The sequence below is a fragment of the Cottoperca gobio genome, chromosome 5, assembly GCF_900634415.1.
Source record: "Cottoperca gobio chromosome 5, fCotGob3.1, whole genome shotgun sequence".
Classification (NCBI taxonomy): domain Eukaryota; kingdom Metazoa; phylum Chordata; class Actinopteri; order Perciformes; family Bovichtidae; genus Cottoperca; species Cottoperca gobio.
In genome coordinates, this window is record NC_041359.1 from 15289258 (window position 1) to 15303586 (window position 14329).

The 14329-nt window shown below is 39.6% G+C and overlaps 1 protein-coding gene across 1 annotated transcript in view; it reads right to left on the bottom strand.

The window, feature by feature from the left end:
• Positions 1-2479: 2479 nt before the first annotated feature.
• Positions 2480-14329, bottom strand: part of LOC115008007 (SLIT-ROBO Rho GTPase-activating protein 3-like) — a 32560-nt gene continuing 20710 nt past the window's right edge. The window contains 13 exon segments of the mRNA XM_029431232.1: positions 2480-5297; positions 5703-6018; positions 6160-6306; positions 7031-7211; positions 7307-7380; positions 7930-8157; positions 8228-8247; positions 8249-8334; positions 8420-8554; positions 8898-8975; positions 9983-10043; positions 10831-10861; positions 13083-13110. Coding sequence (XP_029287092.1) covers positions 4842-5297; positions 5703-6018; positions 6160-6306; positions 7031-7211; positions 7307-7380; positions 7930-8157; positions 8228-8247; positions 8249-8334; positions 8420-8554; positions 8898-8975; positions 9983-10043; positions 10831-10861; positions 13083-13110 — 1841 coding nt within the window. The 3' untranslated portion in view covers positions 2480-4841.

A 14329-nucleotide genomic window follows, 5' to 3' on the forward strand; every position in this document is an offset into this window, starting at 1 on the left:
TTATATTCACCATGGACCACTTGACTCCTTATATGTGGTCGCTCATAGTAAAGAAACCACAGAGAATGTATCACCTGACTGCAGTCTCCTTCACTTTTACACCGTCTATTAGGTCATTGCTTAACCGTACGCTCCCTTCCCAGCGCAAAGCAACAAACAGACAAAGTCAGCAACTAGTTGGTGAACAAAGTGGACCATTTCGTACTACACACAGTATCAGGAAGCCGTCAGAGTGACTGTAGCTTTCATTCCCACCTCTTGTAGAGACTGTCGCAAGGTATTTTTTTGTGCTAGCTTCCGCACCAATGGCAATAGTTACTATACCAGAAGCATTAATTAAGTAGGACATTAAAAGCTCCTAATGAATAAAAACTGTGTGCAGGAACATTTCTGTTTTAGCTACAGGGTCATTACTCTAAACTGCTTAGCATAGCATGGACTGTAACGTATACAGAGGTGCCACAATAAACACATCCATGTTGTTTGATTACTCAAATGTGTATAATACCACTTGTATTCTAACACCCTGGGATCGCATTGTTTGGAAACACAGAGGATTGATAGCACAATCCCCAACCTTGTGTTAGCAGCGACTCTGGTGGCATTACTAATCATATCACAGCCCTAATGAAAAGGGCTGTTGATCTAGGAAGCTACAGCTGGGAAGATGGGTGTTAGTCCACGGGTGGTCCGTTCCCTCTTGGCAGCTCTTCAGGCATTAGGAAAGGTCTTAATCTGATTATATTCCCACTTTAATCTCAATAAACAACACCTAAATGAATTAAATCTGGCGCTCAGTGCTGGCCATGGAAGAAATAAAACGAGAATTACCTTTGAACAGGATAGGAGGAACAAAAAGCTTATTTTAGCTGAGGATGAACTGTAATAATAAGTTATCAGCGCAGGATTTCTCTCAGGGCATTGACCTCCAAGTCATCCAATTGAAATGATCAAAATAAGGTCGGCTGAGTTTGGGTGGGGGTGAGGCTGGAGGGCTACACGTGTTCCTCACAAGCCTTACAGATTAAAAAAACACACCTACAAGCAAGAACTTGTTTAAAGAACAGTGGCTGTAGAGCTGGTGACACGTGTGATCTGGTATTTCCTCACCAATGACGATTATATTGGTTCAGGATGTAGTGAAAAAGAAACCATAATTTGTACCAGTTGAGAGGAAATGCCAGCGTAATGTTTGAACAGATTTACACAGAGCACTGAGGGACACTGTTGTTGGTTGGAAGTATATTTACTAAAGCGCTGCACTTAAGTATAATTTAAGGTACTTGTACATTACTTGAGTTAATTTTCTGCAACTTTAAACACATAATTGTACTTCACTGCATTTGTTTGACAACTATAGTTACTAGTTGCTTTTGAAATGAATATTTAACATAAAAACATATGATAAGCTTGCATTGTTAGTGTTTCCACCCTCTCTAGTTGTGGCATAAAAGCAGAGGGGTCCCCTTTCGTGTTTCAAATGTTTCTAAGAGTTGTTAGCAGTTCCCACAAATGCATGTTTTGATCTAAACTTCTTAGAGAAAAGTCAATACAGTAAATACAAATATGTGAAGGCAAAACTGCATGTTTCTTCTTTCCTCTCTCATTAATAAGAATCTCTCTCTTGTTCAGAGGGATCCAGGATGACAATGCCTCCACCCACAGGACACAAGGGGTAACTGTGCTCTGTGATGAGTATGTAGAACAATGCAGTGCATTACTATCAGTGATGGAACAAGTACCGAGATCCTTTACTCAAGTAAAAGTCTAAAAATACACCATTACAAGTAAAAGTTAAGCATTCAAATGTTTACTGACATAAAATGTACATTATTGTAAAAAATAAAATAAAAATAAAAGTGAAAGCACTGATCATGCAGAACAGCATATTTCAGAGTTCTTTTGTTTTTATCATTTATAATATCGTTATTGCACTAACGTAAAGCAACATGTGAATGTTGTAGTTGCCGTGAATTAGCTCATTATTCACTGGTGGATAGTTAAATAAAAAATAAAAAATGCATTGTGTATTGTATGTGTTGAACATATTGTTTTGTTGTGAAATAAGAGTCATTGAGTAAAAAGTACAATATTTCCCTCTGAAACAACAGCAAATGAATTGAAGTACATTAAAACTGTATTTAAAGAGGAACACCACCTAAAGGAAGAACTCTAGGGAATTTATAAAGTATAAAGTCTGGAGCTGCTCCATAGACGATCAATGGGAGACTGATGTTGTGTTATTTTTATACCCACATAAGCTTTAATCTATTGTAATGTCATGTAATTGTAATTACTTGAGTGAATGTATACTTATCTGCAGGCTGCTGTGGCAGCTCATGGTGCATTTTCTGTTAATATCAAAGTCTTTCAACAGGAGGAGTAAAATATATGCTGACCAGTAGATGGCGCTACACCACCGCTACAGTCAGTGCACGTGTGAGTGAGCTGTGCTGTTAGACAGTGATTTATACTCATGCACACTTTCACCACAGATGTTTAATGTTACAAGGACTATGGCTATGAATATGAATATGGTGCACTGTCATAGCAATCGTATTGGACGTCAAAAGACAATAAAATTATTGAGAAATTATTGAGGCTTCACCGATTTATTGTTTTGTTAATGTTTGTGCAAGGATAAGAATTACAAAAATCTACAGACTAGACATGATAATATATCCTGTTCCTATCATACAATGTTATTTATACAAGTATCCTGTAACAGTATGTATATATATATTCAATCCAATGTACCTATTACACTTTAAAGATATATTGATCATCCTTATAAGACAGACAACAAACACCACCAACAGTAAACAAGTTTATCTAAACACCCACACAGCCTGAACTGATTGTGTGCAATCTAGACATTATGTAAGCTTCAATGATACTGATGTGCTATATCATGTTTCTAGTACAACTTCATCAAAATGAAAACACAGAACCTACAAATGCAGCAAAGTTCCCTGCAGTGATTTTAAGTGCATTAGTCACTTGAATTGTAGGAGAACTTCTTTTACTTGTTTGTTGAGGTAACACAGCTAATCTTTTTATAAAGAGAGATGACTATATTATAAGAACAGTTTTCTGATTTTCATCTTTACTTCCTTGTGTTAGTTATAGTGGTGGCATTGTCTATAGTGTCCACAATAATTGGCAATGTTCTCTGTAACTGTGGCCCTGCAGCCTGGTCCTCTCATCAAATGACTTATTTCTCAAGATTAATGAATGGAGGAAAAATATAGTTTTGGCTGAGATACTGTTCTCCTGTTATCAGGCTTAACACATACATTTTGGAACAGCTTGCCCGTACTGACATGCAACACTATGAATTGATCAAAGTCACAAAGAGTTTGTAACAGTCCACTGCTGAGAAAATGCAACAAAAGAGAGGCAGAGTCTCAGGTTGCTGCTGATTGTTCTGCTGCACTGAACCCCGGCTATCGACTTTGTGATGTTGCCACTGCCGGTCAGACTGGTTACTAACTGGCCAGACTGCAGCGGCGTCACATCTTCTGATGACAAAGCTGCTTGGCGAGTTTCACGGCGACAGTTTCTTTGGAACTTCCTTGTGGGAAAAATAATAGTTGAGCCTTTCAAGGGAGAAGTTTGAGGATATTTCCATTTAGTTTGAAGCCGTTATGTGTAATTATACCGTTTTTCAAATTATTCTGCTAAATTTGTTTGTAGAATCCCACCGACAGTTGGTGCCATCCATGAGATGCTTTCAGCCCTTCATACTCAGTATCTTCGGGTTGGATTGGTGGTGACTTGTTGTCTATACTACCATTCATATTTTGTTTTAAATAGTGGCTCCAATACAGATGTAATATCCTCGGAGCCAGCATCTAGTGGCCATTAGAAGAACTGCAACTTAATGCAGTTCCACCATGGTTTTACCATTCAGCCATGAACTGTGTGTGAAATCACTCCCTTGTTCTCCTGATAAAAAAGACACTCAATAGTTTACTCTATAGTGAACAATGCATTATGATTTCCAACACTTATGAATCGGCGTTATTTTTGTTTCATAGCCAACAAGTGAAGCGTAACACAGCTGTAAGCTTTTGAATCTATGAAATGTGACACGTTGCATTGTGGGGCTGTTGGTAGAAAAATCTTCACATGCCATGCACACTACTTTCTTTCATTCCATTATAAGATTTTACATACAGTAGATGTACATTTCCAACTCATTATTGAGACTGAAATCAAATTAACATAGTAAATAGAGAGTGATTTCAGACACAGCCACAGTGTTGCTGAAAACCTTACACTTGCTGGTATTTGCTGGCACTGCAAGAAAGGCTCTCTAAGAAAAATGGTGCCCGAGGAGTTTTAATAGACTACATAGACCACCAGCACAGACTGGATGTGTACATATTTAGTGGTAAAATATTCCCATAAGTGTTTCCTCATAACGGAACCTGAAACCAAATACAAAGTCCAAGCTCACAGCATTTTGCAACCTAATAACATGAAATGTTATCATTGACAGATTTCAGTAAACAGAAGCATTTTCCAGTGCATCCCTTTTTTAATCCAGCACGGTAGCATTCTATAATAAAAAATTATAATAATTCTCATAGATTTAAATCCTTTTTCTGTGTTATTTTGGAATACAGTACATCGACTTGTCCACCAACAAGATAATGTGTGGGCGCACAGAAACCAGCAGTAGCTGTCCTACACTTTAGGAGATTAGTGGTAAATATTCATCGTACAGACGTCAATGTTTGTCTTGCTGTCGAAAAGAGGTGCAGGGGCGTTATGGTAATGACGATCGCTTGGTGTCCACAGTGTTCATCCACCACTTGACTTGTGACTGACTGGAGCTACATGTTACCTTGTTTGTCTGAGGATGAGGAGGAGGTGGATGGTGATGGGGAGGGCGGTTTGGGAAAGACCCTGTCAGTGGGCGTGATGCTGGGGCTGCCCAGACCGGACGAACTAGAGCTGCTTGAGCGATGTGGTCCCTGTCCAATCACAGGAGCCGGCCGGACGGGTCTCACAGGCGGGGGCCTTAGAGGTGCACTCGGTCTACGTGCCGATATAGCAGGTTTAAAAGTGGTCATGGTCTCGGAAGAGGAGCTGCTGCTGCTACGTCGCTGAACTGCATCTGGATCCCTGATCACCATGGTGTGGAGAGGGCTGCACGGCGGATCCTGGCTCCCACCGGAGTGTTTGATCTCCAACGTGTCCAAAACAACATCAGGGGCATGTTTGGCTACATTCTGTCGCTCCAGCTCACGCAACTCATGAAGGGCTGTATTCATCGTTTTCTCTATGTCCTGACATGAGCGGAAGGAACAAATATATTGACATTGAGAAATGAATTTCAAAACAATCAGGTAACAAATAACTAAAACCAAGAATCCCGTTGTGTGCGAGTTTCTGTAAAAGTGTAAAGCGCTGTGGATAAATAAATGCTTCAAATTCAAATTCAGTTATTACCTCGGAGCAGTAATGTTTAGGAGCAGCAAGTACTTTGTTTGTCCTCTGCACATTTCTCAGGTACAAAAATCATTTAATCTCCACTTTTATTTACTGTGAATATCGTCCTATAAAGACGATATACATTTCACTATGAATGAAATATTAGATAATAAAGATGCACATACAATATTGATCTTTTAATAGTAGTAGTGTATTAATATTGTATTCATTTGTCTATTTCAAAGTATATTAACGCTCACCTCAGCGAGTGCTTCAGCCTCAAGTGTTTTGTGATCTCCTAAACTTGCATGTCGAGTGGTACTGGGAGAAGAGCGTTGAGAGTGGCTGTCCAAGAAGGCTTTTCTGTCTGGGTGGTTGATGCAGCCAGCACTGCCAAATGTGGCGAGGCGTCGTTTCTCGGGACTGTCTGCTGGGCCCCTGTTAACTGCTATTTTGTGTGGGCTGCAGGGCCGAGGCAGAACCCTAGGGGGCTGGTCTGCAGCTCTGGTGGGGCTGTGACTGTCGGCGCCGTTCCTGTGGCGCGAACCTGCAGCTCCATCTGATCGCACCCTCACCCTAAGTAAAATCACAGTTTGATACTTCATCATTGTGAATCTCTTGACTCACTTGAAAAGGAATTTAAAATGCATTTTTTTTTGTTCATAAAAAAGCTATAATGACTGATGTCTACATTATGCCCATGGAGTCTTAACCAACCTTCCCAGAGCTGCTCCAAAGCGCCGCTCCGGTGTGTGTTCACATGGAGATTGGCGGTCATTTCTGGACGAGGCTCTTTCCTCGTGGTGCAGTCCACTGCTGCCCGAACCATCAGTCCTCTGAATGTTATCAGAGAATGCATCATCCCTGATATGGACAGACAGAAAAGATTGATCTCGATGAAGGGCTTCTGTCCTTTGGGAGATTCAATTTTTAAAAAGTTTGATCTCCCAAACACAAAATTGTAGTCCTTAACTACATTCTTGACACAAAAACAACACAATAATGTCACCAGCACTGAGAGCCTTGTTTCTTTTACCTTTTACAGACAGAATGAATCACTCATCAGTCCCTGAAAGCCACTTTTGGCAAAACATACATCACTCTTCTTCTTAATTTAGCTTTAATTATGTTACCTGCCCTGTAATGCAGGAGCCGTTGTCAGGAAAGCGAACATTAAAGGCTGCATTTGAGGAATGATCTAAGTGCTTGTCCCCCTTACAGCTAATTTGGGGCAATTTCTTCTTGTTTTCTTTGCAACCAGTTTTGTCAAGAAGACAAAGAAGACGCAGGAAAACAGGATCATTTTATTCACAGACCCTTCTAAGAAAAAAAGGCACTGGTTTTATAAGGCTGCATTATTTTTATTTGTTTTAATAAATACTACACAGCTCACTATGTTAAGAATAGAAACAAGTATTTTTGGAAAATAGATCAACATAAATAATGACCAAGCCCAAAGTATCTGTTGCCATGCAGCAGAACCAAGGTACTGACTTCTTGACTGATGCAGTTATATTCGAAAACCATGTCTGCTTAATCCAACTAAAATCTTATTGTGGGCCTCACAGACCAAATGCATCTTACTCACATGTCCTGCACCACGATGTAACGATGTGGAATCAGCCCATCCACTCCGTTATGTCGGCCCTCCCACCAGTCCTCAGAGGCTCGTTGGTAGAGTAACAGAGAGGCTCCCTTCTTGAAGGAAAGCTCTCTCGGACTGCGGCCCACATAGTCAAACTTTGCGATGGCCTCGATCTGCTCCAACTCTGCAATTCAAAAATACAACACAAAGAAATGTGACAGAATCCAATTTGAGACTTCTAATTCTTTCAGCTCTCACAAGTACGACTGTGTGACTCACCTTCATCACTAGTGTTGGGTCCAGTACCATTGTCTACCTCGTCAAGAGCTCCTGCGTCACTGTGGGGGCTTTCACTGAATGGAGAAATATGGAGACAGATATTCCCCAAAAGCATATTTAATATATATGCAAAGTAATATGTTTATGTAAATGAAAGACAAATAACATTTCTGACTCAACATTTAAATTAATTTATTTCTCACATGGTTAATATGATCATCATATGATATTCACCCAAAAGAATGAAAAATAAGCCCCTGTTCGAAAAATCCAATTGTTTTTCTTATTACTTCGTGTCTCATCTATGCAAAGTGATGAAGACATTACTGTTCATTTTTATATGTTCTAATATTTTCATATAAATCCACCATAACAACTATATTGAGTATGTATGTATGTATTCTCCATGAGGGTAAAGTAGAACATGCATCTTTTTTCTGTTAAGCTGTTAGCAACTAAGGAAAATGAGCGGTAAAGTGTTGAATAAAAATAGCATCTTTTATCCAAAGTGCTTTAGAATTTGCCCCTAATTCACCAATTCAAACACATAACTCACACTCCTGAGCCATAGCCACCCCATAAACTATAGCAACACGTGTTGGAAAACCTTGTCTTGCACTTACCAGTACTCTTCCCCACCAGCCATGCATTTTTCATACACAGGTCCGTCCAACTCACGCTGGGCTGGGAAGATGACCTCATGGTGGACGATAACAGTCTTAATGATCTCGTTAACATGCGCCTGGCAGGACACGGGGTCCTGGTCATCTGGTATTGGCATCAATGTGGGGCCAAAGCAAATGGCCAAGTTGTAGGGGTCCATCATGTTCTCGTCACTGTACTGAGAAACACTGGAAAGACAGAAGCAGTTAGTAACAGTACGAGTGTCAAACAAGGGACACGTGTTGTGGCAGGACTCACTGATTTAGAAATGCAAACAGGATATCTCATGACGATGATCACAGGCCGCTGCAGAGTCACAATTATCTGCTGAAGGTGATGAGCTCTTTCTGCACCAGAGTCAAGCTCTGAAATGAAAAGAAAGAAAAAAGTGGAAGAATTACAGAAAGCTACACTAAATAAAACACTTCTATTCATCAGATTGTGTCTTACTGGTTGTGGATATGATGTCGAGGAAACGCTCTTTAGGGAACAGCGGGTTTTCAAGCCCCCTGAAGTAGAGCTTAAGAACACCTGCCACAGAGTTGATGTCAGGATCAGCCTGATCATCCACCAGTGGATCCTCTCCTATAAACATAGCATACATTTAATCTACTCATTAATCATGCATTACTATCAGTGTTCATGCAACACGGCACTGATGTAGTTTTTTTATGCGCATCTGAAGTTGGAAGGTTAATATAAACATTGAGAGTGCAGTTATTTTTCCTCATTTATTATTTCCCCAAGATGCTGAGCTTATGTATTATGCATCTAAAACGCTTTACATGTCCATTAAAGGGTTACATGTGACACACGGGCTCTTTATTTGCACTTTAGAGGGCATGTGCATGAGACTGTGGCTTTTGAGGTGGACAAAACCCAATTTAAAATCAATCAAGAAAAGATGGCCAAGCGCACTGGGACTAACCTCTTTCAAATGCATTTTTAATATCGTTGACTTCGATCTGGGAGCCTGGAACTCGAAATATACCTTGCTGCTGAATACCTGTAGACAGATAGACCTGTTAATGTAAAATGTACACTAGTCCTTTCATTGAATTTCTTTGCACATTTAAAAAGATTTAAAAAAGCAGTAATCAGTCCTCACAGTATGTACACAGCACTTAAAGTGTGAAGGTTTAGGAACATAAACAGACACATTGTTAAAAAAAAAAAAAGGACAAAACCCAAAACAAATGTTAGTTTGGGAACATTGTGAGTGCGGAGGATGAACTGTATGTTTGTGACAAATATGGGAAATTCAGTATTTGATATAATCACATGTCTGTCTTCTATATCATTAACAAACACGCTTTTGCTATGAATTTATTTAATGAAATAACCCAGTATGACTGTATTATCCTGCAAAGGGACAATAACACTGAATAAACAATTTGAAAGAGCTAATTCAACACAAAATGCTATTATTTAGACTCTTTTTAACCAAATATTTCAAGGGAATATGGAGCCCAAAGAACTAAAACATGAACTAAAAGTCCTCTTTGGTGTTTTCCTGTTTGTGTTACTACTACATCTCAAGAACCATGAAGATTAAGCCGATTAGTCTGTAACAGATTTTCTTCAAATGATGGAGATGTTTGAAACATTTCATACATCAGGAGAAACGAGTCATTCTGTTGTGTCCACCCTTCATCCTAATATCGATACAAGCGGCATCCAGTGCTTTCTTATTGGGTGAATGAAGCTGAACAGCTGCACGTTTTGTGTTTGTAAAGATCAGAGATCAAACTCTGCCCCAATAGACAGTAGAACATATGGTGGAGGTAATAACTTAGTCCCACGGGTGAGGTTTCTGGAAAGGTTTCTGTTGCTATTTGTAGACTTATTGTTTTAGTTTAGGACATTCCAATTGACAATATGGTAGATAGTATTGATTTGAACAAAAAACTAGAAATAAAAAAATAAATAAAAGAGGGAGAGACAGAATATGTGAAAGCGAAGGTTTTGTCATGTTGTGGAAAGACAACATATGAACATAGCGTAGGAACCTACCATACAGATTGATGTATCGAACACAGCTCTCAACCACCACTGGTATAGGCTGCCCTGAGTCCTACCAGGCAGAATAACAATGATTATAATCGGAAGCACATAACCAGAAAATAATAAATAATAGAAAACAAATGGTCATGCCAGCAGGGTGTTATTATCAGAAGCTTATAGAGGCAGCCCCTCAAATCAATTAACTTCACAAATTTGAGAGAACATCATTTAATGTTTTGGTAACACTTTGTATGATGCCCATGTCTATAATGCATTAGAAACATACTTATAGCACTGTATAGTTATAAGCACTCATGATTATTGTTCTAAAGCATTTTTAATATTTATAAACCATTATAAAGCATTCTATAATGACTATCAAGGTCAACTATCATAACACATGATATTCTTTTATAATATAATGCATTATCATATAATATATGCAGTATAATAATGTAACACATTGTAAGTATGTTTATAATGCATTATAGACATGGGCTTGCAAAACTAATTGTGAGTGTGTGACCAGAGATTATGAAGTATTATGATACTTTTAAGTCATTTTAAAATGCTTTATAATACGTTATTGTTTTTACACAGCAATATGAATATTTATGAGTGTTTGTTACTGAAACTATACAGCGCTATAAGCATTATTATTATTATTATTATTATTATTATTATTAATAATGCATTATAGACATGGGCGTCATAGAAAGTGTTACCAATGTGAGTAAATAACTGATGTTAATTGTATAGAACAAAAATAAGCAGAACAAAACCATGTTAGTGTTTGCACCACCAAATGTTACTACTACTACAGTGCGATTATCCCGCCCTGCTATAAGACAGAGTACCTGACTCCTGGCACGGACATTCCGTCTTCCCCTGGGCAGAGAGCAGAAAGGCACGTAGACAGAGGAAGAGAGGCAACAAGAACCACAACATGTTAGTGAGAGAGACAGACCATACAGAGAGAGAAAGAGAAGAGGCCTGGCCTGAGAGAGTAGCCAAAGCATCAGTGCCTTGTGGGGTGTGAACCGTAGGGACATGGCTCGGCAGGGGGAGTGTGGGGGGGGGGGGGGTTACACAGAGTAAGGCATTTTTCTTGGGCTGCAACTAACTAATTACTTTAATTATCCATCAATCTTCCCATTACTTTCTTGATTAATTGGTTGAATAATTTGTTTAGCAAGATGTCAGAATATAGTGACAAATGCCAATCACAATCTCCTAAAGCCAAAGGTGTCATCATTAAATGACTTGTTTTTTTAACCACAGTCTCAAAGCTAAAGACAATCACTTTATCAAATAAGACAAATCTAAGTAGAAAATCTTTAAAACGTTAGAACCTGGAACGTTTGGCAGAAAAAAAGTCCTTTTTCAAGCACAAATTCCAATCGACTGATGGTCGATGTGCTGTTAATGCACACTCCGTCTAGCCTGCCCCTATTTGATTGAGCATTAGAGTGGATGTGGCCATGTGTTTATTTGCAAAGTCTGACATGGCTGGTGCTTGGCCAACTGACATACATTAAGCCAAATTAATTCAATGTCTGGAGGCTGGGGATCACAGGAGAAAGGATGTTAAAAGCAAGACCCGGCACCAGTGCAGTGCCTAGGAAATCAAACCATCTCCAGAATTAGTTTGATTGGTTTTCACCTCACCCTGTCTTTTCTAAAAGGACAAGACTGTGAACAAAGCAAATGCAATGAGCAAGAGGAAAGTCAGTGCATGAGTGAGCCAACATTTGGGTAAAAGAGTGGTCAAAGGCAAAAGAACCCCCAAGGACCGCTAGCGAGACAGCTGAGCTCATGGAGAGACAAAGAGCACAGATGGGCTAATACCTGAATGAAGGCCTCCATATTGCCGTTAAACAGCTTACGGTTAAAAATGGAGCGAGGTCTAGACTTCCGCATTCTCTGGGGTTTTGGGGGAAGAGTGGGGGGCCTGGGGAGATGGTGGGGGTTGTACGGTTGGTACAGGGTAAAAATGGATAATAATGCAATCGGTATACGCATAAAAATACAGTTACTTTACCACAGTAAAAAGACATAATTTTTACATGACATGAGAAGATCGATACCACTCTTAACTGAACTATGAAGCAACAGCCAGAAAACGGTTAGCTTAGCTCATTTTCATCATCTGTACAAACATGTGAAGAAAAACAAAGGTCACATGTTGTGGTTTTACTCGGTATTTCAGGCTAGCTGTTTCCCCCTAGCTGTTTCCCCTTAGCTGTTTCCCCTTAGCTGTTTCCCCTTAGCTGTTCCCCCCTAGCTGTTTCCCCTTAGCTGTTTCCCCTTAGCTGTTTCCCCTTAGCTGTTTCCCCCTAGCTGTTTCCCCTTAGCTGTTTCCCCCTAGCTGTTTCCCCTTAGCTGTTTCCCCCTAGCTGTTTCCCCCTAGCTGTTTCCCCTTAGCTGTTTCCCCTTAGCTGTTTCCCCCTAGCTGTTTCCCCCTAGCTGTTTCCCCCTAGCCGTTTCCCCCTAGCTGTTTCCCCTTAGCCGTTTCCCCCTAGCCGTTTCCCCCTAGCTGTTTCCCCTTACTTCCGATCTTTATGCCAAGTTAAGCTAACGGTGCAATAGTGGTAGCTTCTTTAGCCTTGAAGCATGAGCGGTATTGATCTTCTAATCAAACTCTTGGCAAGAAAGTGAATGAGCATATTTCCCCACATGTCAAACTGTTCATTTAAATTGACCCTTAGACAGAGCTGCTGAAGCTTTGTCAAAAGGAGTGGATAACGACTACAGGGTATTATCACATACAACATTCAATAAAGATAAGATTGCTTTTAATGGAATGTAGTTCAAAACAGGTCAAATCCAAACAATTGTATTCAATTAGTCATGAGCCGGGCTTGTCAATTTTTTGCCCACTGATTTATTTATAAATAGAAGCGCAGGACATTATCCATCTCACAAACAGGTTTTTATAGATTAAAACTGAGAACAACAACTCTGAGCACAGCCTTCTCTGATTAGGATCAAAGTCTTTGTTCAACAAAGAAGAAGTTGAGAGCACACTGTGATCTCATTCCTGCCACATCCAGGGACACAGAAAGGATTTTACACACTTTATTCTCCTTCTTGTCACTGGACAGCTTACCTTGTTGTTCCATATCCAGACCTCTCTCCTATAAAGAAAAAAAGAGAGAGAAGAAAGAGCCAAATTTAGTATACGCTGGTTTTGCAATCACAGAAGTTAGCTGTACGGTTGAGTGCTGGCCGACTATACAAGGCTGGCAGATGGAGACGGAAAGGGGTGTTGATGAGAAAACGGGCATCTATTCAGGCAGGCTCAATGGGGTGAGCGCCATGGCTGCATTTGACTCACCGCCAGGCAGCAGTCATTCAGTGGTTGCCCTAGAAACGGCAGCAGAGCCCCAGAAGGGGATAGCTCGTCTCCTCGCTCTGCACAGTGAACATGTATCCAGGGGCAACACGAGTGGGAGGTTTATGGGAGCTGATTTGTACAGTGAGATGATTTCATGATATTTGCAGCACATTGCTCTCACTGTTCCCAAATCAGTCAAATCAACAAATGTTTGTTCAAGGATCACTTGATGCGTAAAGCAGCTTCCAGCACAATCCTACTTTATGTCAAACACATAAACAGACGTCTAATGTCTGAAGTGGAAACACAGCGACATGGAACATGTACATTTTTGTTCACTCTTTTGGCTGAGGTTAATGCATATTAAATATGAGGAACAAATTGTGTGGGGAAAGATTACCCTTTAAGCGCTGCACTACTAGTGCCAAGGTCTTTCCTGTCTTTTCTACACCGTGCCATTCATTTGACAGATTCACACTTTTTGGACCTTAAAAAGTCCAAAAACTGTCAAGCTGTCGAGTGAACGACAACTTCAGCATAACACAACTGCGTATTCAATTTCAAATCAATCTATCTATATAAGCAAAAGCAGATGCTTGCAAGATTTTAATGTAGCAAAACATTGATCGGAAGATAATGTGTATATATCCTCATTCAAAAACCTTTGGCTCAGGTTGATGTGCAATAAATATATAAACTAATTATTGAAGTCTATGACATAGCCTTCAGGCGAAGTACTTCTCGTCATGAAATGTAGTTTGGATTTTTGCCAATAACCCCATTTTAGGTCTAGAAATTGTCAAGTTGTCAAGTAAATGACACATTCAGTATAACAAACATTTTGTATCCCATTTCCAAAAATATGGAAGGAACTCCAGAAAGATAATGTAGAACTGAATATACAATATTTGTGATTTATGGAACTTAATATTTCAATCTTTTTTCCTTATTTGGACAGTTAGATAGACAGATACAGGGTGTCAATTAAAAGATAGATATATATAAGATATTACCAACAC